At 47.7% G+C, this 23,246-nt stretch overlaps 2 protein-coding genes across 6 annotated transcripts in view; one reads left to right on the top strand and one right to left on the bottom strand.

The window, feature by feature from the left end:
• The window catches only part of LOC147187931 (NHS-like protein 1), a 74,560-nt gene extending 54,580 nt beyond the window's left edge, over positions 1-19,980 (top strand). For 3 of the 5 annotated variants that reach the window (XM_086099892.1, XM_086099895.1, XM_086099891.1), the window contains exons 2-8: positions 6,441-6,593; positions 9,075-9,202; positions 9,665-9,848; positions 11,191-11,322; positions 13,074-16,004; positions 16,901-17,024; positions 18,160-19,980. In XM_086099892.1, coding sequence (XP_085956018.1) covers positions 6,441-6,593; positions 9,075-9,202; positions 9,665-9,848; positions 11,191-11,322; positions 13,074-16,004; positions 16,901-17,024; positions 18,160-18,742 — 4,235 coding nt within the window. In that variant the 3' untranslated portion in view covers positions 18,743-19,980. Of the gene's footprint in view, positions 1-2,718; positions 2,912-6,440; positions 6,594-9,074; positions 9,203-9,664; positions 9,849-11,190; positions 11,323-13,073; positions 16,005-16,900; positions 17,025-18,159 lie in introns of those variants that run through there. The other 2 variants (XM_086099894.1, XM_086099893.1) reach the window with 2 other exon arrangements.
• Positions 19,981-20,745: 765 nt separating this feature from the next.
• On the bottom strand, positions 20,746-22,977 carry LOC147187930 (heme-binding protein 2-like). Its single transcript, XM_086099919.1, has 4 exons — positions 22,680-22,977; positions 22,394-22,529; positions 21,982-22,162; positions 20,746-21,460 (listed from the first exon to the last, which is right to left on the bottom strand). The coding sequence occupies exons 1-4, from the start codon at positions 22,752-22,754 to the stop codon at positions 21,268-21,270; spliced, it is 585 nt and encodes a 194-aa protein (XP_085956045.1). The 5' UTR covers positions 22,755-22,977; the 3' UTR covers positions 20,746-21,267.
• Positions 22,978-23,246: the final 269 nt, after the last annotated feature.

The following is a 23,246-nucleotide window of genomic DNA, read 5'->3' as shown; positions in this document are numbered from 1 at the left end:
CTTCAAATATGTCAACATTGTGAGGGATACAGTATCTTGACACCATTTTGCTTACTCTTCATGTTATATGTGGTGAACAGGAAGGAAGCGGTTTCAAATGTCTTCATTACACCCGAAAAAGGTCAACTATATTTCATTTGACCATCCCTAAATATTATGCAACTGCAAAAACCATTTTACCCGTCAAAGTTGCTGGAATTCCACATTGTCGGACTTCACAAAACCTCTGGCTAATAACCCAATAATATGTACACGTGTGTTTTGCATGAGCAGACGACAAACTGACAAACCTTTGAGGTGTCGGATGAATTATTATATGTGTATAATCCTGGAGGTGCCCTACATTACGGGCTATTATTCGATGCGTGAAGTGGTTGACCTGTCTGTGTCTTTGTGTATGAGTGTGTGTGCAAGTGAGAGAGTGAACAATAGGCTCTCTAATGACTGATCCTAATACTGTACACGTGCCAAGCGCAAGCCAGCCAACCAACACGCACACCACAGGATTTGTTGTACCTCTGCATGGACGGCCGGACTTGATATATGGATTTATTGCTAAATAAACTATCAAAATGTCATTGCAATTCCAATCCGAGACTGATTAGTTTAGGTTATTCAAAGAATTATTCCCTAATTGCAAATACTGGGATAAAAACAAATAGAGTTTTCTTCAAACCTTTAGCAATGAGTAAATGATTCATTTATCTCCAGCATCTCATATGACGATGAAACATCCGGTTTAGGGCGCAGGCAACAATAGTGACACACTTTTGTTATCGGTTTGACATGTGCAATCGGACAAAAACCCCACAAAGATATTGCCAAGGTCGAGCGTTGAAATCCAGCGCCCGCTAGCCAGTAGCGTTAACAGTTTCACGTAGCGTTAATCCCTCCCACTAGCCAAATTACGTCATTTTCAGACAGCACCGTTGAAAAAAGTAGTAGCAGTAACTATTGATTTTAAAGCATGTAACTATTGATTTTAAAGCATGTGTGTTGAAATTAGGAATCAGCGGTTAACGATACCAGGTATCGGTATTGGGCCGATACGACCATGTTGTTAAATATTGGGTACTTGCGAATTCTGCCGATACCAGCCACCGATAGTTAAGCCTCCCCAGAAATAAAATCTGACATTGAGTAAATCCTCCTTGCAAGTAGTTGGCGTTCCACTGCTGCAGTTGACACAGATTTTCACTCGTATCGGTCTGGAGAAAATGCCTGTGTCGACCAAACCTAGTTGAGAGTTAATCGAGCTCTAGTCAACAAAACGCTCTCAAAGTCGTACAAAATAAAAAGTGTTCTGTGCGCTGAAAGGGTGACGTGTTCAAGGGTAGGGGGAGCGAGGGCCACAACTTCAAGGATCATTTGCAGACCCATTCAAGCGCTTGTTAAACTAGCCTAGCCCTCCCCCAACTGCCCCCCCCCCCGACACCTGCCAGACAACAGTCTCCTACCATTGGAGTTGAAAAGAAATACGCTGGCAGGAGGAGGGGCTGTGGAGTTTTTTTCACAATAGGAGGCTTGCATGTGATCTAGATTCATGTGGCTCCCACAAACAAGTGGCGAGCATAAAATACTATTCTTACGCCAAATAGGTAAGTCAATATTTTGAGAGCTTTGCTGCTTGATTGCAGCCCCTACAATTTTTGGAAAACTCAGTCCCAGTTTAACCAGCGACATGAAATATGGTAGGCATGTTTATCATGAATACAACTCCCCCCCCCCCCCCCAAAAAACATGCCCACAAAGACACAGGAAGTTTGCCATTTTAGTTTGAAGCAGACAATTTGGCGTTATTTTACAATGTTTCACAAAGCAATGTGAAATTTGGTTTGCATGTCTATCATGAGTAGACCCACCCGAAAAAATTCTCAAGAACCAAAGAAACCTAATGATACAAGAAGTATGCCGTCTTGATTTGAAGCGATCATTTTACTTTTATTTTGGCAACATTTGAGTCAAAAATTCAGCCCGCTTCGCTGAGCAGCATGAATTCGGTTGGCATGTCAATCATGAGTAGATACACAAAATTCTCACTCAAGAACCCAAGGACAAAAAGAATGACAAAGTTGACCATTTCACTGTCATTTTATGAATTTTTCCATCGATTCTGGCCCCGAAGGCAGTTTCACGAAGCAACATGAAATTTGGGAGGCATGTCTATCATGAGTCGACCCACAAAAAAGTCACAAAAAGCATTGTCAATTTTGACTTGAAGTGACCATTTTTGTGCTTTCTACTGCCGTCATTATTAATGTATTGTTTGTTGTATGAATTCTTTTTTCCCATATGCCACACAGCGGCGGTGGTTTTAAAGTGCTCTATAAATACAGTTGAGAGATATTGTCGCAACTTTTCCTTTGAGGTGTTTTTTTTTTTTTAAGACTTACCTGACAGGCTCTCAGAGACAATTGACAAATCCTCATCATCATCGTCATCATATTCGCATTCACAATAACAATAATAACGGTTTTCCATTTGGTTTGGCTGCCAGGTTATTTTGAGTGCGTTCAATGAAATGGCTCAAATAGGGCGTGGGCGAAACGAGGATGGAGGGAGTTGCTGCTCGGACTCCTTGGTAACCAAAAATACATTTGCAGAGCAAGAGGGGCCTGGCCACGCCCCTCCCACTACTGTGTGTGTGTTTGCATGTCCTTGGGGTGGAGTGATTATGGCGGTGAAAGGGGGGGCGGGGCGGGGCGGGGTGAGAGACAGAGGGAGGGAGCAATCGAGAGTGAGATGGAGGGCTGGAGTCTGATTGTCAGCATAGTGGACGCTCGCACCGAGCGATAATGTGAGCGCTGAGCTCGCGTCTTTTCTCATTGCCTTGGATTTTATCCCAGTTGCGGAGTCATGGTGTTCATTGGGACCTCGCTTAAGTCGGTCATTAAGTACTTCAAAAGAAAAGGTACATGGCTAGTTTGTATTTTTCGAACTTGATGGGGTTTTTTCCCCCCCTCGGGCTATGTTGCAACTTTATTCCAGCTTTGTTTTTCTTATGTTGCTGCTTTATTTTCCTCATTTAAAAAACTTTAATCTTGTCATGTTGCAGTTTTAGTTGACTGGTGTTATGGCTTTTTTTTTGGGGTCTTAAAATATTTCTTTAGTGTTGTAGCATTACCCCTGTTTTGCTTGATGACGTTGTTCTCGTAACTGGAATTTGATCCTTGTAATGTTACAATATTTTTGGCATAGTTTTCCCAACTATGTTCTCAGAAGATGACATCTTTTTTCTTAAAATACAGCGAACCCCCGCTATTCGTGGGGTATAGGAAAGGGACAGAGCCCGACCGCGTCGAGTGAAAATCCAAAAATAATCGAGACTCCCAATATCTGTATGAGGGGGAAAAGTTGAATAAGTCGGGGTGTTTGCAACAATTGGGGGGAAAGGTTGCCAAGCACTGAAAAAAATCTTGCAAATAGGTGAAAATATTGTTGCCAAACCGCATATACATGGAGGGCCACAGTATCACGTCTTTGGTCTCATTAGACTTTTCACAGATCTGAACGGCTGGATCAGATTGGCGGATATTTTGCATTCTATCCAGAATCGCTGATCGGTTGGAATCATTTGTCAATTGATCACCGTCATCATTGTCATCGGATCCTCAAAAGGAGACCATTACAGCAATCGCATTTCCAACAAACAATCTCGTTGACTCCAGGGACATCCTGTGCTGCCGCTGTTAACAATCCAATATTTCTCACCATGTTTCATCAGAATTTTTTTTTTCTGAATGTTTCCCAATATTTTAAAATCATTTGGATCTTTTGTGGGTGTGTCAACAAGTTGTTTATCTTTTCTTTTTTTTTTTTTTCCAATCGGCTAATTGGTGATGAGTTAAAAATCCCAATTGTGTGAAGCCTAATTCTCATGGCAAAAAATGCAAGTCCAGAAAACTACAACTTTATTCTCGCCACATACCATTCCCCTACTGGCCCCCAGCCACCCCTCCCCTATCGCTGTAGTGTTTTTATCACACTGTTAGATTTCATCCTCAAGATTCCAAGCGGCTTCCTCATTTCAACGTCAACGCCTGCTCTCGTTTTCACACCTTGTTAGCCGGAACCCATGCAGCCGGCGTATTGTATTGTATCATATGTATATTATGATGTTTTTATATGATATATTCTTTTAACATTTAGTGAACCCCGCAAGAAGAGAAAGTGGGCAGTATTAAGCGGCCATCCCATGGCCTCGGAAAGCACGTGCGGATGCACCGCCGAGCTCCAAGCCGCTCGTGGAGGTTTTAATCTGAGGCCTATTTATAGCCCTGAAGCGACGTTGTCGATTATTAGCTCACATGCCGGCCCACGCCGCACTTTGCTCATCACCTTTGTCTGTGCCGTGTAGTTAATGGTTTACCTTTGGCATTTAATGAATAAATTAAATAATAGCACAAGCGTTGCGGGAGGTAAGTATCATTTCCCGGTCGATGTTGGTAGGACGGCTTGAGAAAATCATTCATTTGCTCTTTGGGCCATGAAGGGATCGCATACCAACGAGTTGTTCGTGCACGTTGATACCATGGTGTCAGTTGAAAAGGTAAATCCAACATAATTTACATTTTTCAAAAAAAATCTGAGATTTACACTCACTCAGGTAGAAAATACACACTATGAAAATCGAGTTGCAACAATGCTGTGCACGTTTTTTATTACTAGCAACAATGTTTTGGTGAATCTTACGCCACAATAAAGCCATGACTTCATATGAAAGACACTTTGACTTACTTGAACTTTGAATTGTTAACTTACCAAACACTTTTGGCTTGCGGTCTTTAGAGCGTTCCACCCCGACGGCGTCATAAGATTCGACCAAACGAGCGTGGCGGAAACATAAAACTGTGTGCCAAAAAAAATCAGATGACAACAAATGCTTCAACTTTTCATGCTTGGTCAAATAATGCGATGGAGACGTCTGGACTGCATTTCTGAAGCACCCAACGTGAGGCCATATAAAAGAGAAATAAAGTCTGCCGACCGACCTTGATTGGTAGGCCCCTCCCCCTCCTCCATTTGTAGCCTTTTCGATTTGAATTTTTTTTTTTTTTACACCACAATGCCGATTTGAATTTGATTAACTATTCACGGTTACTCCAAATATGAGCACATTGCTAATCGGGATATCAAAGTGCTCCCACTCTGCAGTCGTATAGGCCCTCCTCAGCCGACACACAAACACACACAAAGTCGCAGTCCGCATCCTCGCAGGCCTCATTAGCTCCTGTGAAAAAGCTCTGCCACACACACACTCCTGGCCCTTCCCCTTCCTGGCCAGTCCTCAAGCACACTTCTGTTCTGTCCCGGTCACACACACACACTCACTCGGTCAGGAGAAGACGCACAGGGGAAGTGGTCCCGGTTTGACTTGGGTTCCCCGAATGGAGTTAATCCTGCACCCGGGATCACCCGCTTTGGCTTGGATACGCTCGCTTGGTAGGTGTTGATTTCGACCGGTCGACCAACAGGTCCAACACATTTGCGGCCTGACCTTGCTCGGGATTCGTGAACCGCCGGAGCATTTTTTATTTAATATCAAACTGGATGGACCGGTTTGAGGAACTACTTTGCAATCAGCTGTTCCGTTACAGGGTGTGACTCCTCCGATTCGTGTTATTCCCCCCTTCCCCCCTTGCCGCCAACACACACGCCTGAATAAGTCAAGTCAAGTCAAGTCAACAGTATTTATAGAGCACTTTCAAACAGCCATCGCTGCATACAAAGTGCTGTACATGGAGCAATTTAACATGCACAATAAACAGTAAGACAAATCGGTAATAAAGGCGGTAGAAAGCACCAAACAGTAAAACCAAGAACAAATCTAAGTCATGCTGAGTCGAATGCCAAAGAATACAAGTGAGTTTTGAGGAGGGTTTTGAAGATGGGCAGCGAGGAGGCTTGCCGAATGTTTAGTGGGAGGTCATTCCAGAGAGAGGGACCAGCAACAGAAAAGGCTCGATCCCCTCTGAGCCTCAGTTTAGTTCTTGGTACTTCTAATAAAGTCTGGTCCACAGACCTGAGGCGCCGGGCAGGTGTGTAGGGGCGGATGAGCTCGGAGAGGTAAGGTGGCGCGAGATTATTCAGAGATTTGAAAACAAATAAGAGGATCTTGAAAATAACTCTAAAATGAATGGGGAGCCAGTGAAGGGATGCCAGAGTAGGAGTTATGTGCTCCCTCTTACGAGTACCAGTCAAGAGGCGAGCGGCGGCATTCTGGACCAGCTGAAGGCGCTTAATGGAGGACTGGCTGACTCCAAAGTAAAGGGCATTGCAGTAATCGAGCCGGGATGTGACAAAGGCATGAATTACCATCTCAAAGTGTTCATGTGAGAGGAGAGGTTTAATAAGGGAACGTTCAAGTCTACGATGGCCGACTGGTGTTTTCGGAGCAGGCCGCGGGAGGTTTCTTAGGGTGCCGCTTTTTGTCTCGACAGCCGTGTCTAATCTGGACGAGGAGAGCAAGTGGACGGTCCACTACACGGCGCCGTGGCACCAACAGGAGAACGTCTTCCTGCCGGGCAGCAGGCCGCCCTGCGTGGAGGACCTCCACCGCCAGGCCAAAGTCAACCTGAAGAGCGCCCTGCGAGGTAACGGCGGGCGAGTCCGCAATTTCTCACCGGATAGCTGCTCAAGCGGAACGAAACTTCGCGATGGTTACGTTTCACGTCAGGCTTCAACTATTTGACATATTCCGATGAACGATTCGTCTCAAATTAAATGGTAATCCGTCAATTATTAATCGTACTTTCGTAACTTTATATCATTGCCCCTACGCTCAATATTTTTCTCAAACTTCTACGAAACACTTTCATAAGGTTGTTCGGGTTTTTTTCCCCCCTCAACATTGCTTCTTTTCCTTCCAAAATCTGTTTGGTAACTTTATGACTTTTGTTTTCATTTTCAAACATTTGTTAAACAGTACTACTTTTTTTCTTAATTCTAGTCGTTCTTAAAACTCATTCAGTACCACCCAGTTCTAGACCAAGTCTGAAAGGACGTTTAAAAACGTCTTTGGGATTGAATGAGTTAATTCTTGGATATTACATCTTTATTCTTCTAATTTACAATTTTGTCGTTATAGATTACGCTTTTTTTTTTTCTTTGAAAGAAGACAACTTTGTTCTTTTCATTTCCCGCCCCAAATATTTCTTTGTTGTAAAATTGCAACTTTATTCTAAAGTTTATTTTTGGCACCATGCATTTTTTCTTTCTCGCATCCAAAGTATCAGTCAATGATTTCATTTTAAATCACAGATGTTATATCTCTGATATTTTATGTCTTTTTCAAATATTACAACTTTATTTATGTGACACTGTCACTTTTTTGCTGTAATTTTACTGAAGGATTTTTTTTGCATCCCATTATTTTTTTTAAATTAATTAAATCATCGGAATATGTCAAATTTTATTTTTTTTACAAATTGACCGGTTACTAGATCATTTAACATATTTTAATGATTTAATGATTTTTAATGCACATTGAATGCAGTCGATGTGAGCCGTTGCCGCGACTCGTGATTTACTGTAACAACCACGTGAACCAAAACATACACACACTCTCAGACACTTATCAGTCCGCTGGCATGTTGATAGACAGCAGCGTGGCAAAAAATGCGCCGTTTGTATTGTGCGCCGTGTTGGGCGTCCAACACAAACGTGTGAGATCCTTTCTACTCGAATCAGACGCTGAAGCTTCCCAGCCCACATCGTCAACGGCGCAGTCGTACAAACACTCGAGTGGCCTTGTGAAAGCAGTAGATAAAAGGACGAGATGGAAGCTGACGCTTACGGTGACACAAACACACACACACACACACACAATATTGACGCGTACGTGAAGGCCACCTGGGATTTGGGATAAAGTGAGACGCCCCCACCACCACCACCGCTGAGCGGCAGGGGTCCTCGTTGAAAGGCAACAGGTGTCACGTGACAGCACCTGGGATGTGCGTTTGGGTGTGTCTAAAAGCAGACTGCCAGGAAGTCCAGAGTGGAGCACACACACACCCTTGTTTAGAGAGACCTTTTACAAATATGACACCACAACTTCAAATGACCTGAACGCGTGAAGCCGCAACAGCTGTTGCGCAATAACACGGCTCATATTGACGACGGCGGTGAGCGTTGCGCAACTTGCTGACCTCGTTGGTGCGCTCCCTATCGCCTGCGGGGGAGATGACGAGTTATTGATTGATCTGCTTTAGGGCACCATTAAAGCATGGATGCGTGACAATTGCTTTTAATGCGGCAGTATCGGGTGAGGTCACACCTGTGCCCTCGCATTACGGAATACCAGTGAAGTGGCCTGGTGGACTTTGTCGGAATCCATTTTAAGGCCAGTTATTCACATTATATCAAATGTGGAGCAATGATATCTTTTTCAGGTGGATTAGAAACGTTGGCCCGCCGATCACACGGCCTACAGTAGCGTACAGCTGCTTGAGTGAAACCTTAATCAATGGAAAAAGTCACTTGCTACTCTGTGACCGTCATTTCTGCCTAGCAACGGGCAACTAAGAGCTCATTGAAATCATCACGCGTCGCCACGCTCCTTTCGCCCACGTGAACCCCTTGAATTAGTCACGCGCATTTACGGTTTATGCCACGAGGCCTTTTTCATTGAGGGAGTCGTGTAGTTGAAGGTACAGTATGTTGACGAGCCAGACAAAAGAAAAAAAGCCTCTGAGGAAATGAGGAGGACAGAGCGAGCCAGACCGTCCGTCTGACAGGCACATCGACTGTCTGCTCCAATTTCACACACACGCACAGGCCATCCGCTCCCAGCAGGTGGTGATAAGAGGAGGTGTGAGCATCCGCCAGGGACTTCGTGCACACGATTAAAACACATCTATCGAAAGAAATGATTTTTATCTCATGACGTTTTTTTGAAATGGAAAATATATATTTTTTTACATGTGGAAAAATTAGTAGGCTTAATGTATTCAAGTTATTTATCCAGCCACACAAATGTACTGTTGTATTTGAATGGAAACGCTTCAAGGCTAAAAACGTGTGACTTGAGCATGAAGTGAAATGTTTGCGCTTTCTTCCTTGTGCGTGTCGTGCAGAATGTGACAAGTTGAGGAAAGATGGCTTCCGCAGCTCGCAGTACTACTCGCAGGGGCCCACTTTCTCCGACACGCCGCAGTCGGGCAGCAGCCTGCACGAGGACGACGACGACGACGACGAAAAGAAGGTGAATGTCCATGTCAAAGTCTGTTTGGATGTCCTCCCGTGCTGATTCGGTTCAACGGAGATGCCGGAAAACAGTGCTTGCCTGCCCTCTAGTGGCTGCCGCTGGAACATCCACCTTTGGCTGCTCGCTCGGGTTCATGCAGCACAACTCTTCAGTCATTTGAAGCATGTCTGTTTTTGTAATGTGGGTGGAAGCTCGGGTAGAATGAGATTGAAACCCAGAATTTCTGAACAGTGAGGCAGTCGTGCTAACCACTTGGTCTCAGTCTGCCGCCCGCAGCCGAGTGTGTCAATTGATCTTTGGTTTTGTGGACTCGTGTTCCCGCTGACTGTGTGCGTGTCGGCAGAATCAGAAATGATTTTACATCGTGTGGAGACGACTTTTTAGAATATCAACATCCTCAAATGCGAGTGAGTTCATCTTCCCCAGTTCATGTATTCGTTTGCCATCTTTGACCGCCAGTCGCTGGCGTCGTCGGCAGAGGACGAACAGTCGCAGCTATCCGCGAGGCCGCAGACGCCCAGCGACAAGGCCGACCTCTCGGAGGTCGATTCGACCAAAGCCCCCACGCTGCCCACCCCGGAAGAGAGGATGAGGCAGACGGCGCAGGCCGTGCCCACCGACATCGTCGCCATCAACGTCACAGGTATGCCGGGACTTGGGGCGGGGTGGGGGGGCAAAGATTGGAGTATGTGTGTGTGTGTGTGTGTGTGTGTGGTTACAAGCTGTTCGGAAATTTGCCTTGGATTTTTGGTCGTGCGCTGGTCAATACATGGACAATAGTATTGAGACACAGCACTTTAATCCCCCCCCCCCCCCAAAAAAAAAGGTCCAAAAAATATGATAAAGACTGACATAAGATGTAAAATAAAATGCCAAGTGATAATGTAAAGAAATCAAAAAATCAAAAAACTTCTGAGAAAATTAAATAATTTAATTATGATGCAGACAAAATATATGAAATATGATAATAATAATAAATTCAATACAAAATAATATTCAGAAATATGAAATAATCCTATTACAAGTATTTGCAAAAAAAGTAGTAGAAATACTAAGACGATAATAAACTACGCAATACTGACAAATAGTACTGCTCAATTTATTACAAATTATAAATACAAATACAAATTATTACAAAATTTTCTGATCAGCGATACAAATAAACTTATCTAGATGATTTTTTTCCCCCTAATCTGCCCTAGTTCTCTTCTCAAGCACATTTGGTTTTTATGATGAGAATATAATAATACTTTCATATGTCATATATTTTGTAACATTTATGAACGCGGGGTCCGGTTCGACTACAGGTGGATTTTTTTTATTTAACGAAACGTCATCGCTATCAATTTTGGTGGTAAAATCCATATTGCGCAAGCTTTTGCAGGTCAAACTTGGAAACAAAAAAATGAAAATATCTCAAAACTCTGATGTGCAAGGAAAAAGTAAAGACATTTTTGAAATCAGTGTCAAAAATATGTTTAGGGGCACAAAGCCGGAGAAATACTGTATATACAATCAATCTAATACTAAAAAAAAATAAAAAATACTAAATGCTAAAATAATATGAGCATTGCTTCAAAAAAATGTCCCCCAAAATACTAACAACCCCCCTTTTATAACAAACCATTTAGCCCCGTGAGTGTCTTTCCCGTTGCATGCTTTCTTACGTTGACTGTTCATTGGTTGTTTGTTTTGTGGCCCACACAAAAAGCAAGCATCTTCCCCTGCTCCTCTTGTGGCATGTTCAAATCACCTTCACAATTTGCCTTGTTTGTGCCACAAGAGAAGCAAGAAAATGCCTTATTTTTTATTTTTTTTTTGTATGTGTGCCAGTCACTCACTCACTCACTCACGCACGTTTACTTGAAGATAAACACACTTTTGTCCCCTTGCATGTGCCTCCCCAACTTACCATTTGCCACTTGTCTTGTCTTGCCTGTGTGTGCGTGCGTTTCCGGCCCGGCCTCCTCCCGCCTACCTCCCAGGCGCCGTGTTTGACCGGCAGGCGAGTGTCCGGCGCTCCCTGGTTAGCACCGACACGGTGTCCCGCCGGCCCAAGAAGGTCAAACGCAGAAAGACCATATCGGGGCTGCCCGACAACGTCGACCTGGAGCTAGGTACGCTTCACTGTGTGAATGCTGCCCTCTGCTGTATGCAGCCATAAACTACACCCCACCCCCCTCATTCTTGCAAACGCCCCCCTTCCCCTCAAAAAAAAAAAGTGTTGGATTAAGCCCTGGTGCTTTCTCACTGTTTATTTAAGGCCAGTGTCCTCTTTTTTTTCCGCAGCCAATCCCTTTTTCTGCTGCTTTATACTAATTTGCTCTACTTTTACTTCTTTGGAAATTTCTTCCAAGTAAACTCGGCAAGTTAAGGCTGATAACAGCTTGTGTGCAGCAATGCTTGACTAGTTTTACCCAGTAGACGTTTCGATAGGCGCAATTGATTTTCTTACTTAGGTAGCTGCTATGGGACATGTCTAGGGCGGCGCGGCGGTCGACAGGTTAGCACGTTGGCCTCACAGTGAAGAGGTGCAGGGTTCGATTCCGGCTCTGGTCTTCCTGTGTGGAGTTTGCATGTTCTCATGTGTCCCCCGCCTACTGCCCGAAGACAGCTGGGATAGGCTCCAGCACCCCCCGCGACCCTTGTGAGAATAAAGCGGATTAGAAAACGGAGTTTTACTTTTTATTTCGTTGTCATTTTATTTCATTTTCACTCTGGTTTTTTATTGGATTTCAGTAAACAAGTAGTTTTTTTTCTTTCTTTCAAGTTTCGTATTACTGTTTATATTACACATTTTCTTTTCTCTCATTAAGATGTCACATGTATGCATTGGACCGCATCATCAATATTTCGAGGATGTCTCATGGGACACACTGGAGTCATATTTGTATTTGTGCAGTTTTATTTCCTCAAGTAATCCTCCCAATAAAGATTTTGTCGGCTCCCCCCGTGCCCCTAAAGTGCAGCTGAATGCCGCATGCTTAATGATTATTTATGCCCTCCCCCACCCCCACCCGCGTGTGCAGCCGTAGCGCTAAAGGGGAAAGAAGGGGGAAAGTCATCCCTCTTTGCGATAGCATCCTGCTGTCTGACAGATACACGAGTCTTGTTAGCCTCTGAATGCCGCCGGTAATTGACCCTTTGGTGCATCCCCCCCCCCCCCCGCCCCTCCCTTCCTCCCTGCTGCAGTTTAATGTAATACTGCAGCGATGTCCGGAGCATCACTTTGATTGAGCCGGCGGTACGCTTCATGCGTGTCGTGGAAGTCCAGCACCCTGCACCCCCCACTCACCATCCCCTCCACCCATTGACTGAAAATTGTTGTATTCCTCGCGTGTCAGTTGTACAGCTTTGCATGTTGTGCTCCATGCATGACCGCTCAAGTGGCGCGTACGCATGTACATGTCGATGCATGCTGATGGCCCGGAAACCAAAGGGACTGTTTGTTGACTAATGGGTGAAGGCTAAACTTATTAAGGAGTCTCCTCTCATATCCTTGCCTGCTTAACGAGCAAAACCAGAAGTCATTAACACATGAGAATTGGCAGTAAATCGGATTAATTCGCTACAGGGCAGTGGAAGTTGTTTTTCGTCGTTTTGCTTTATTAACTCATTCAATACCAGCCAATTCTGAACCAACTCTGAAAAGACGTTTAAAAACGTCTTTGGGAGTGAATGAGTTAAAAAAAAAAAAAAAAGAACTGACGATATCTGGAGAAAAGTGTATTTTGAATGTGATCTCTCTATCCTGGATTCACATCTTTTGGTGGCGGGTCTGAAATGTATCTCGCAACTAAGGGAGATGCTCTGTATTCAGGACTTTTCATCAAGACAATTTTTAAAAAATATTTTCTTCTCCCGACAGCTGCGAAAGGACACGGCGGAGAGCTACGACCGCATTCCATGTTCATCCCGGGACAGTACTCCACACTGGGCCGGGTGGGGAGTGTCAACTCGGCGCTCCGGCGCTCCCACACCCGAGATTCCAGCTGCCAGACCGAGGAAGTGAAAGTCGTCCCGCCGTCCATGAGGAGAATCCGCGCTCAGAGAGGACAGGGAATCGCAGCCCAGATGGCCGGCATTTCCACTTCCTCCTCCACCGGCAGCATATCCGCCTGCAGCAGCGACAGCTCTGGCATCCCGATGCTGCCCCGCCAGCGGAACGGCGACCGGTCACGATTCAACAGCCTCCCCCGCCAAGGCGCCAGGGTGTCCCTCAGCGCAGACCCCATCTACAGCAGCACCCCCATCAAGGCGGAAGATCACGGCGCTCCGCACGGGCAGATCGGAAAGCTCCGGGTGGACGACACGGCGGTGCACATGAGGAACACCCCGAGGACGTCCGCCCTGCCCAGACCGAGGTCCCAGGAGGTGAGGCGGACGCAGTCCAGTGAGTCACCCAGGGGTCCGGCCTGCGTGGTGTCGCCGCACGCCGCCTATTCCACGTCGCTCATCCCCAACGCCACGCTGTCCAATTCGTCCGAAGTGGTTGCTCTCACCGCCTCGGGGCAGCATTCCCACTCGCAGGCCCGCGCCTACCCGACGGCTCGGCCTCTTAGCCTGGCCTCCCGCGCGGACCCCCTCGCCCCCGCCTTCACCCACAGCTCCACCTGTCCGGCGTTGGCCACTCACGCGTCACTCGAGGGGAGTCGCGTGGCAGGAGCGCTCGCCGGCGAGTCGGGGCGCTCGGACATCAGCGCGCACAGTCGCGGAACCTCGGCGACCGCGCCGGCGTCGCGGCAGACGGAGGATCGGTGGATCTACGACACGCCCGAAAACGCGCCGACCCCGCACCAGACGCTGACCTCCAGCTCCTCCGCTCCCATCAACCAACTGTTCGCCAGCCTGGAGGCGTCCTCCCGGACAACCACCGATTCCAGCTCGCTCTACTCTCAAGACAACGACGGCTATTACACCTCCATGCACCTGGACTCGGGTCTGCGCTCACGCGGCCACGGCAACGGGCCGACGGCCGGGCGGGCGACCCGACACAGCATGTACGAGTGCCGCGAGATGGCCGGTCAGGACGAGTACGGGAGCTTGTACCGAGATGGCTCGCTGTCTCGCAGCATTTCCCTGCGAAAGTCGACAAAGCCCCCGCCGCCCCCAACTCGCACGGACTCCCTAAGAAGGAAACCCGATCCCAAGAAGCCCCTCGGAGGCACGACGCGGTCCGACAACGGCACACTCAACGAGAGTCTGATCGCCACCCTGCAGCAGAGTCTCCAGCTGGGGCTGAGGTCCGGCAAAGGCGAGGGCGCCTCCCCGTCGTCGCCCTCGCACAGTCCCAGCAGCGACTACGACGACCCCTGGGTGCCGCGCCCGCGGAGTCAAAGCAGCGTTAGCGCCGGCAGCTCGGCGCCGTCGCTCGGCGCCAACGGCATGTCCAACGCCTACTCGCTTTGCCACGTGACCCCCACCCACAGCGATACCAGCAGCTTACGATCCGACTGCGCCGACTTTTGGGGTTACTACTTGGAGTACCCCCGCAACCACGGCGACCAGAGCGCGCAGACCCCGGCGGCTCTGACCACCGACGGCACGTCGACCGGATCCCAGCCGGGGGAGGAGGAGAACGGAAGCGACGGGCGCGGTCTCGAGAGCCCGGCGACTCCGGTTCAGGAGGAAAGGGTGGCGGCGAAAACCAAAACGTCCTCCCCAGAACGAGTGCACAGACTGACTTCACCTTCCAGCGGCTACTCCAGCCGGTCCAACACCCCCACTGCCGGAACGCCGGTCCCCTCTGGCGTCAGGTCCATGTCCCCCTCGGGCAGCCGCCCCAGGCCCAAAGTCCCCGAGAGAAAATCCTCTCTGCTCTCCTCAATGTCCATGTCGTCTTCCTCCACCTCCCTCTCCTCCAATACCTCAGACTCTCTCAAGAGCTCCGGGCCTCCCGCCCCTCCGCCCCTACCTCTGACCTCCTGCTCAGCTCCAACCACCCCCTTCAGCCCACCGCCACCATTTCCTCCCTCCCCGCCACCCGACGTGAACGCAGATTGCCTGCCGCAAACACGGAGCCCGCCGCCGGGTTGCTCCACGTCCTCGGATTTTCCACCACCACCCTCGCCGGAAACGCTGTTCCGCCCCAACGCGTCCCTCAACGGGAGCTTTAGTCCTCCGCAGCCACCTCCGCCTCCCGTGTACCTCGCGCTGCCTCGGCAACCTCCTCCGCCGCCCGCTTCCGCCTCGTCTCCCGTCAACAGTCCCGCAAAGTCGCCCGTGCTCCTCATCACGCCGTTTGCCCTGCAGAGCGTTCACCTGCGCTCGGTGCGACGGAAAGAGAAGGAGACCGAGAGCTACCGGGACTCGGAGGGGTCGGTGTCGAAGCTCCCGGAGGAGCTGTTTTTGGAGTGCGGGATTGAACGTGAGACGCCCGACGGTCCCGTCGTCAGCGGGAAACCCGAGGAGCAGAGCTGCGACCGAATCGGAGAAGGGCAGAAAGCGGTGCCGAGCGACCGCTGCTCCCCCGTCAAACAGAAGCCCCCCATCATTGCCAAGAAACCCAAATTCTGTTTTGTCCTGCCGCTGAGCTGCCGGCCGGCGCAGGAAGTGATCCCGTCTCCGTGCGAAGACACGGACGGAGCGTCGCAATCACACCACCGCAAGCAAGAGACAACAGAGGCGGAGACGCGAGAGCGGGAGGAACAAAGTTCCACGACGTCCGCAGAAATCCGGGATGACTGTCTTATCTCCAGCAACTTGGACCGGGAACCCTTCCGGAACGCCCGCACCGACGAGGACGAGGACGGCACGAGCAGTCCGGTGGACTCCGTCAGCTCCAAGGAGGACGACGCAGGTTTGTCTTTTCACGCGATTGCCCTTTTAGCTCAACGACTACGAAACGCCGATGGCAGGAGACTCATTAGTTTAAGCCTGTTTATGGTTAGCGTGAATGGGGGGGGGGGTGAAATTCATTGGCCTTGCCAAAGCAAAGTAAGGCCCGCTTCAAGCCGGCAGCTTCTGAGGTTTAAGAAGTGGAGCGGGGGACGCCGCTTATCAGCACCGCGGCAGCGTTCTTCATCCTCTTCTGAGCTTTTTCACCCCCGCATTGGCTTTCCCCTTTCGGCAATGTTCACGTCGTGGACTCCGGGGGACCTCAAATCAGCTAAGATAGGATCATCCCTCGTCCCAAATCAATTTTCCGCGTCGGCCTCATTCCTCACCGCGTTCCCTTACAACATCCAGACCGAGAGCGGGCACCCTTTCCCCATCGCAGTTGAAAGTTAAAAGCATGAAGCACAGCTATTTTGAACTTTGACCTCAACAATGAGGGAAGTGTTGACAATGGTCCAAAATAAGTACCCTTGCAAGACCAAAGTCGTGTTCGTATCTGATTATCCATCACAGATGATGACTGCGTGTTTTGCTGTCATTATCAAACCGGACCACCAGGACGGACGTTGGTAATCTTGACGCTCCAGTCCTTTTCCCGCTCATTTTATGTCCTGCTTCCTATCTCTCTTTTAAACCCCCCACGATTGGGTTTAGCATCCTAGTGAAAAAGGCTTTTCATGGCGCTAGGGAAAGGGGGAGGGGCTCCCTGGCATCACCGGGAGGGAGGGGGATTAAGCGGACGCGAGCGTGTAAAGCGCTGGCAGCCGGCGGCTCGGGCACATCGGGACGACGGAGCGGCTTGTGATCGGACGGGGGGGGGGAAGGATGTAACTCGGCATGCGTGTTTGCGCCCGGCAGGCGACGTGTTTGACTCCAACACGGACGAGAGGTCGCCATCGCCGTCGCTCAACAGGACCCCAGAGACGGGGAGCATGGTCACTCCCACGCGGACCACCGAGGACCTCTTTGCCGTCATCCACAGGTACGAGCGGGGAAAGCGACACTCGTTGCGGGGAAGGTCACTGTCGGAGTCGTGTTTTGCTGTGTCAGTTTGTGCCCATCTTTTTCGGTGGTAAACGTTCTTCGCAAAGGATAAAGAATATATGCTTGTGTTGTTGGATACAGTATGTGCAATTGTCTTTGTTTTATGTTGATTTTGATGGTAAACTCTTAACTGGGGGTGGCATTAAACCACCACTCTTCACCAAACTCTTCATCAATTATTGACCCAGCCATTTTATCAAACCAACAAAAACAACTTGGTTCCGTTTACAAGTTTGTTTTTTTTAATATGCGCAGCATATAAATAAACAAAATGTGACAAACAATAAAAATGGCAAATGCAGATATCAAATAGAAGAAGCAAACCTATTTGTTTTGCAAATATTTTCGTTTTGACCATGTCGTGCAAACGTGTCTTGTTGCTTCCCTTACCTCAAATTGGCACGAGTAATTCTTCATCCACGCGGTGGTGTGAGTTTGCTGGCACGACCTCCGGATTAGCGACCCACCCGGGACCCACTGACATTAATCAGGCTGATTGGCCCCGAGCGCTTAATCTCTTGTTTGCCGCTCGTCGCCAGGGCCGAATGCTGCTGCGTGCCGGCCAGAGTGATTGCCGTGTAATCTTTTTGGGTGAAAAAGACGCTAGAGCGGCAAACCTCCATCGAGGCCGCGCAGGAACAAAAATAGCCCAATAGCCGCGTAGCTTAGCGGCTAACGTATCCCTCTGTTGGTTTGTACGTTTTAATATGAAACGTGTTACATTTCGCTCAGCTCCGAAAGGACGTGTGTCTCCGTCCTCCCAATGGGCTCACCACCTGTGGGAGGAGCCAAAGAGCTCGGGTGCAAAGAGAGCTGGGTGGCGGCCAAAGGCGGGTTGCTTGGTGGTCCCGTCCCTGGCTAGCGAAGGTGGACTTCCTAACTCTCGAACGGGGGTTGCAAGGCGGAGAAGGTCCGGTGAGGGGGCCCGAGTCCTGCCTGTTGTTTAAAGACACACACAAAATCACTTACATCTCCGCCAGTGACCTTCGTTTTACCGAATGCGTTAACGTGAAACTTGTTAAAATGTCTCAAAAAAGGACAAACTTGAAGTCCGCTGTGTTGGCTCTCCACAGGTCCAAGCGAAAGGTCCTGGGTCGCAAAGAGTCTGAAGAGGACAAGCCCCGGTCGGGGAGCCACTCGCAGTCGCCCCCCGTGACACCCCCCTGCGCGACGGCGGCATCTCCGTCGTCTCGCCCGTCGGGCTCCATCCAGCGCCACCTGCGCAAGTCCTCCACCAGCAGCGACACCTTCAAGGCCCTTCTCCTGAAGAAGGGGAGCCGATCGGAGAGCAGCTTCCGCATGTCTGCCGCTGAAGTGCTGCGCTCCACGGACCCCCGCTCGCAGCGCACGCGCTCCGAGTCCGCCATCCCGGACTCCCCGCTGCCGTCGTCGTCCTCGCCCCCCCACAGCCCCCGCGCCTCGCCGGGCCGAGGAAAACGGGCAGCGGAGGAGTGGAGCCGCTACGAGGCGCTCGCCCTGTCGCCGCCCGCGTCCTCCGCCTTTAAGTACGGGCGCTCGCGTACGCCCCCTTCGGCCGCCAGCAGTAAGTACAACGCCCGATGTCGGATCCTCAGCAGCCCCATGACCGTCATCTGCGAGCGAGACGGCGAGTACGCCGATGCCAACGGCACTTTATCAGACGACAGCGGGAGTTAGGGACTCTCGCCGCACTAGAACCAAACGTGGCCTGAGGTTTTTGGGGGCTTCATTTCGGTTATTCTGTTAATGTTTTGGGGGGGGGGGGGTTGTGTTGTTTACTTTATTCTGTTAAAATTAGGGTGTGTTTGGAAAGTCACTGCATACTTAGCAATAGACATCCTTCAGTCAAGTCCAGGGAACAATTCATAGTCATACACGTCGAGGTTTTTCTTGGTGCAGCAACTGTTCATGAACCGTTGCATGATCGTTTTGTTTTGAATATTGAATTTCATATTCGGACACACTGCGGCTTAAGTGAAGAGAAGGGGGGCGGGGGGGAACGTAACAAACGACTCACAGAAAACACAAGGAGCCCCAGTCAGGGGCAAATCACACAACCAGACTCCAGCTCCTGATGTCACGCATTAGGCCACGCCCCCTAAAGGCAAACATCAAGCACAAATCCTAAAGTATGTACAGAAATGACACTTTTTTGGGGGGTGTTTGATAGATATACGGTGCTATTTTCTTTGTTGAAAACATGACACAGATGAAAAGTCCCGAGTCAAGGTTCCACTGCGATTACTCCCTCTAATGCTCTCGCTTGCGACAAAGGAAAGCCAGTCGCCGATGCACTTTTCAGCCCTTCATAAAAGGTCAGCAAATCACTCGCCACCCCACCAAGCCCCGCTTCTTAAAGGCACATGCACGTACACAGACACCACACATTTGTTACATTTTAGTAACAAGTACATTTTATGCTTGTACTTATTTTTCTATTTTTGTTCAAACTTGTTTACAAAGATGATAGAAAGGGGTCAAACTCTATTTTTTAAAATATATTGTTGCGCTATCTTGCAGAGGGTCTGGAACTGACAGTGTCCCTGCCCTGTATTCTATTTTGAAATTTGTCTGTCGGGTAAGAAAGTTGACAGTGACTTTCCAAACGCGCTGTCCACTCAGTCGTCTCCGTTCCAGTAGGCTCATAAATCTGTTCAATTGTAGATTTTGCACTGTGCATAGTTTTCCTGTTGTCTTCGTTTGCCGTGCGTTTGTTGAAAATAATGTTCTATTCAAAACAAGCTCATTGATGTTTTCCAACCTGAACTTCTCGTGGTCAACGTGGTTACCAAAGAGCCAAACAACAAACTTCTCTCAGACGGCCACATGAATTGTCGTTGACCCTTTCAGAGCTTGTCCTGATACTTTTATATTGTTGAGTATGTAAATAAATAGAAAACGAATGTTTTAAGTCACATCTAGGTTGTTTTTTTTTATTACTTTGTTTCGTTTGCTTCATAAAGTGTCCTAAATCATAACTTCAATAAGATACATATTTACATTAGTTTAAAAAATATGGTAATTATTTATATTTCAAATTGAAATAAATTATTACAGATAAAAGAAATCTTGATCTTTATTAATCTTGCTATGATTATTTACAAGTCACTTAAGGCGATCGGATACAACTGCCGATGTTCACGCTGTCACGGTAACAAAATCCCATCGGCCTTCTGGTGTGACGACTCCTGCTTCCTCTGACATTCCAAAAACACACGATAGCATCACTGCAGACAGTAAACTGCGCTAACTGACAAGTCAGCAGTAGCGCATTCTGCAATGTGTGATCATGAGTGGGCGGAATTTCTATGGATTCCCGCCAAAAGAACAACACCTGCCAGGACAGATGTGACTCAGCACACAACTGACACCACCAATGCCCTTGGCGCCTGAAAAACAATCATACATACACATACAGCAAACTAGATGTGATGTAGATGTCAAATAAAAATTCGCAACTTGGCCACCAGGGGGCAGTATTGTATATTCACGAAAAAATACACACACACACACGAGTGTTGTTTTTGGCAGCCATTTTCGATTTTAGATTAGATTTTAATTTTAGTTTTAGGCATTTTTGCCCAAAAAAACGATTCGTTTTCGTCACATTTTAGTCATTCCTATTCGTGATAGTTTTAGTCGACAAAAACTCAAAAAGGTTTCAGTTCAAAACACACACACAATTTTAGTCAATTTTATTGTAATGTTCACCGAGACATATTGACAATACATTTATAAAATACCAAAAAAACGTAAATCATCAGTTAATCAAGAGTTTTGTAATTGTTGATAATATTAGCTAAAATCGTCATTACACGTTCTGAAAAGCAACACCTCTAAGGTGTGATGTCTAAAAACGTCAGCAGGCTGCATTTAAAAAAAAATTATTATTTTTTCTTTGTTTTTAAATCTGCATAATTATATAGTATTATTATATGTATTTATTAAAAGTTTTGGCAAGTTTGGTGAGAACTCTGTTTGGACATTTATTCGATATCCAGCACCTAGTGAAGACTAAGGGCCCGCTGCTATCGATATTTGCTTAAATGCTCAAAAGGTTTTCTACAAACGAGAAGGCACTTCATCTGTTTAGCAATGCTGCCCTCTACAGGCCAAGAAAGTGAGCTGCAACCCATTCCTACTGCACTGTAACGCCAAATAAAAACTTCCGGGCACTGATCTGATTGAACATGTCTACTGGACTAACTCTGCGCTTGTTCGTTTTGCTTGAGAAGCCACACCTCGTTCCTGCGGTTGACTAACTTGAAAGGGCTGTCGTATCCTGCCACGTAGTATGGCCGCTCCGCAAAATGGATGCCGTCCCGCTGCAGGCTCTCCTGCAGCTTTAGCAGCTCGTCGCGCTCCAGCGTCTCGTTGGAAAAGCCGCCATAGCTTCTGACAGATGAGGCAAAATTACACACACGTTATACATAAAACGTACGGTAATACAGTAAATTTAGTAAAAAACAAAACAAAACAAAATACAACACTGTACCCTGTAAAGTGAATTTACAGATGTGTTTCATATACAGTACACAGTACGTTAGCTATAAACGTGCAAATAGAACCATGTCGTACTGAAATGTGGAAATAAGGCATTAAATAATTTTTCACATTTCAGTTTTTCTGATATTTTGGGTGTGAGGCTAAAACTTCACCATGTTACTCTGTTAGGAGGTGTCACTCCACCTCTACTGTATACAAGAACTAGAGCGCCTTCATGTCAGCTGTTGTCCAGTTGGCTAGCTAGCTATGCCTCCACCCTGAAAATACTTGAAACCTTAACTACTACGAAAACCTTTTGGATAGTTTGCTAGTGTGGCTACTTAGAGCGCCTTGTTGTTGACTGTGGGTGTGCGCATCACAGGGAGAAAAATGGAAGAAACGTCTGTACGTGCGTGTGTGGTGTTCCTCACCTGACGTAGGCGGTGAACTCGTCCCGGTTCTCCAGGAAGACGTCGGGGTCGCTGGGCTGCGGCGGTGCGTCACGGTGCTCCTCGGGGATGAAGAAGGACACAGTGAAGTGGGACTCACAGGCGGGGCCGGCGCCAGGGTCCACGCGGCACGTCACAGGGGCTGTCATCTCCACTTTGACCTCTGAAGGCACAAATAAAACACACACACATGCTAAATACTCTGTACATACCCCTCACTGAATTGATTTTTTTTTTACAAATCCAATTACAAAAATATATAACCATTATTGAGTTCCTGTGGGCACACTGATATTAAGGATTTTGGTGCTGCATTGAATGATTACTGACAGAAACACAACTGAGTTTTTACGTACAAGGATTCATTTGATTGCGTGGGATGTTTCGTCCGTACTTTGGTAGTTGTTGCCTTGAATGTAATTGAAGAGCCTGCGGAAGCCGACTCGCTTGCTTTCATCCGGACTCGTCCCGCTCAGGGTGATGCTCACCCACTTGGCCGCCTGATAGGTGCGCACCTCATAGTCCTTGGGCTGCACACACAAACACATTTGCAATGAATATATTCAAATAAATTAAGTTGTAATGTACGTTTCTTAAATGTGACGTCACACGTGTGTATCGATTACATATCATGAAAACAACCGCGTGCATCGATTACATATCATGAAAACAAAGTGTACCTGCAGTTCGGGCCCTGTAAACTTTGGGTACTGTAAACCGTAGGAGAAAAAAGCCTGTCCAACCGCTTTAAACATGGCTGCTGCTCAGAAAGGTTTCACGCCACTTCCAATAATTTAACAAGAGAAACCCCGAAAAACAGCACTGTCAACGCGTCGTAGTACGTCTCCGAGCGGGTGAAAAGTTTGTCTGCAGCCCGATGATAAGCGACGTCGTGTTTTATCGTTGCTCGCAGTGAACAAACTATTTCGACGCCGTAAAACTACATTTGAACTCAAGATGCGACTTGGGAGACTCTTGACTTGTTTTGCTTCCGGTCACGTGAACGAGCTACTATTGGTTTGAGCGACCAAATTTCAAAAGGGTGTAAATTATTTTTGTTGTATGTATATAACTTAGAATGTTTCTGTTTGTTAGAAAAAAACATTGATCAAGAAGAGGGTTACTGCTTTATTTAATATACCACAAATTAATGGAACACGCCTGTGCCGTCGCCGTGATTAACTTGCAAACTGCGATTGGCTGAGCGACCCAGCTTTCAAAACAGGAGCGTACGATTTATCGAACTC

Source organism: Hippocampus guttulatus, chromosome 20, assembly GCF_054856545.1.
Source record: "Hippocampus guttulatus isolate MCC_2025c chromosome 20, RoL_Hgut_1.0, whole genome shotgun sequence".
In the NCBI taxonomy this organism is placed as follows: Eukaryota; Metazoa; Chordata; class Actinopteri; order Syngnathiformes; family Syngnathidae; genus Hippocampus; species Hippocampus guttulatus.
The sequence above is the reverse complement of the archived record's forward strand: the minus strand, read 5'-3'. Positions and strand labels throughout refer to the sequence as shown.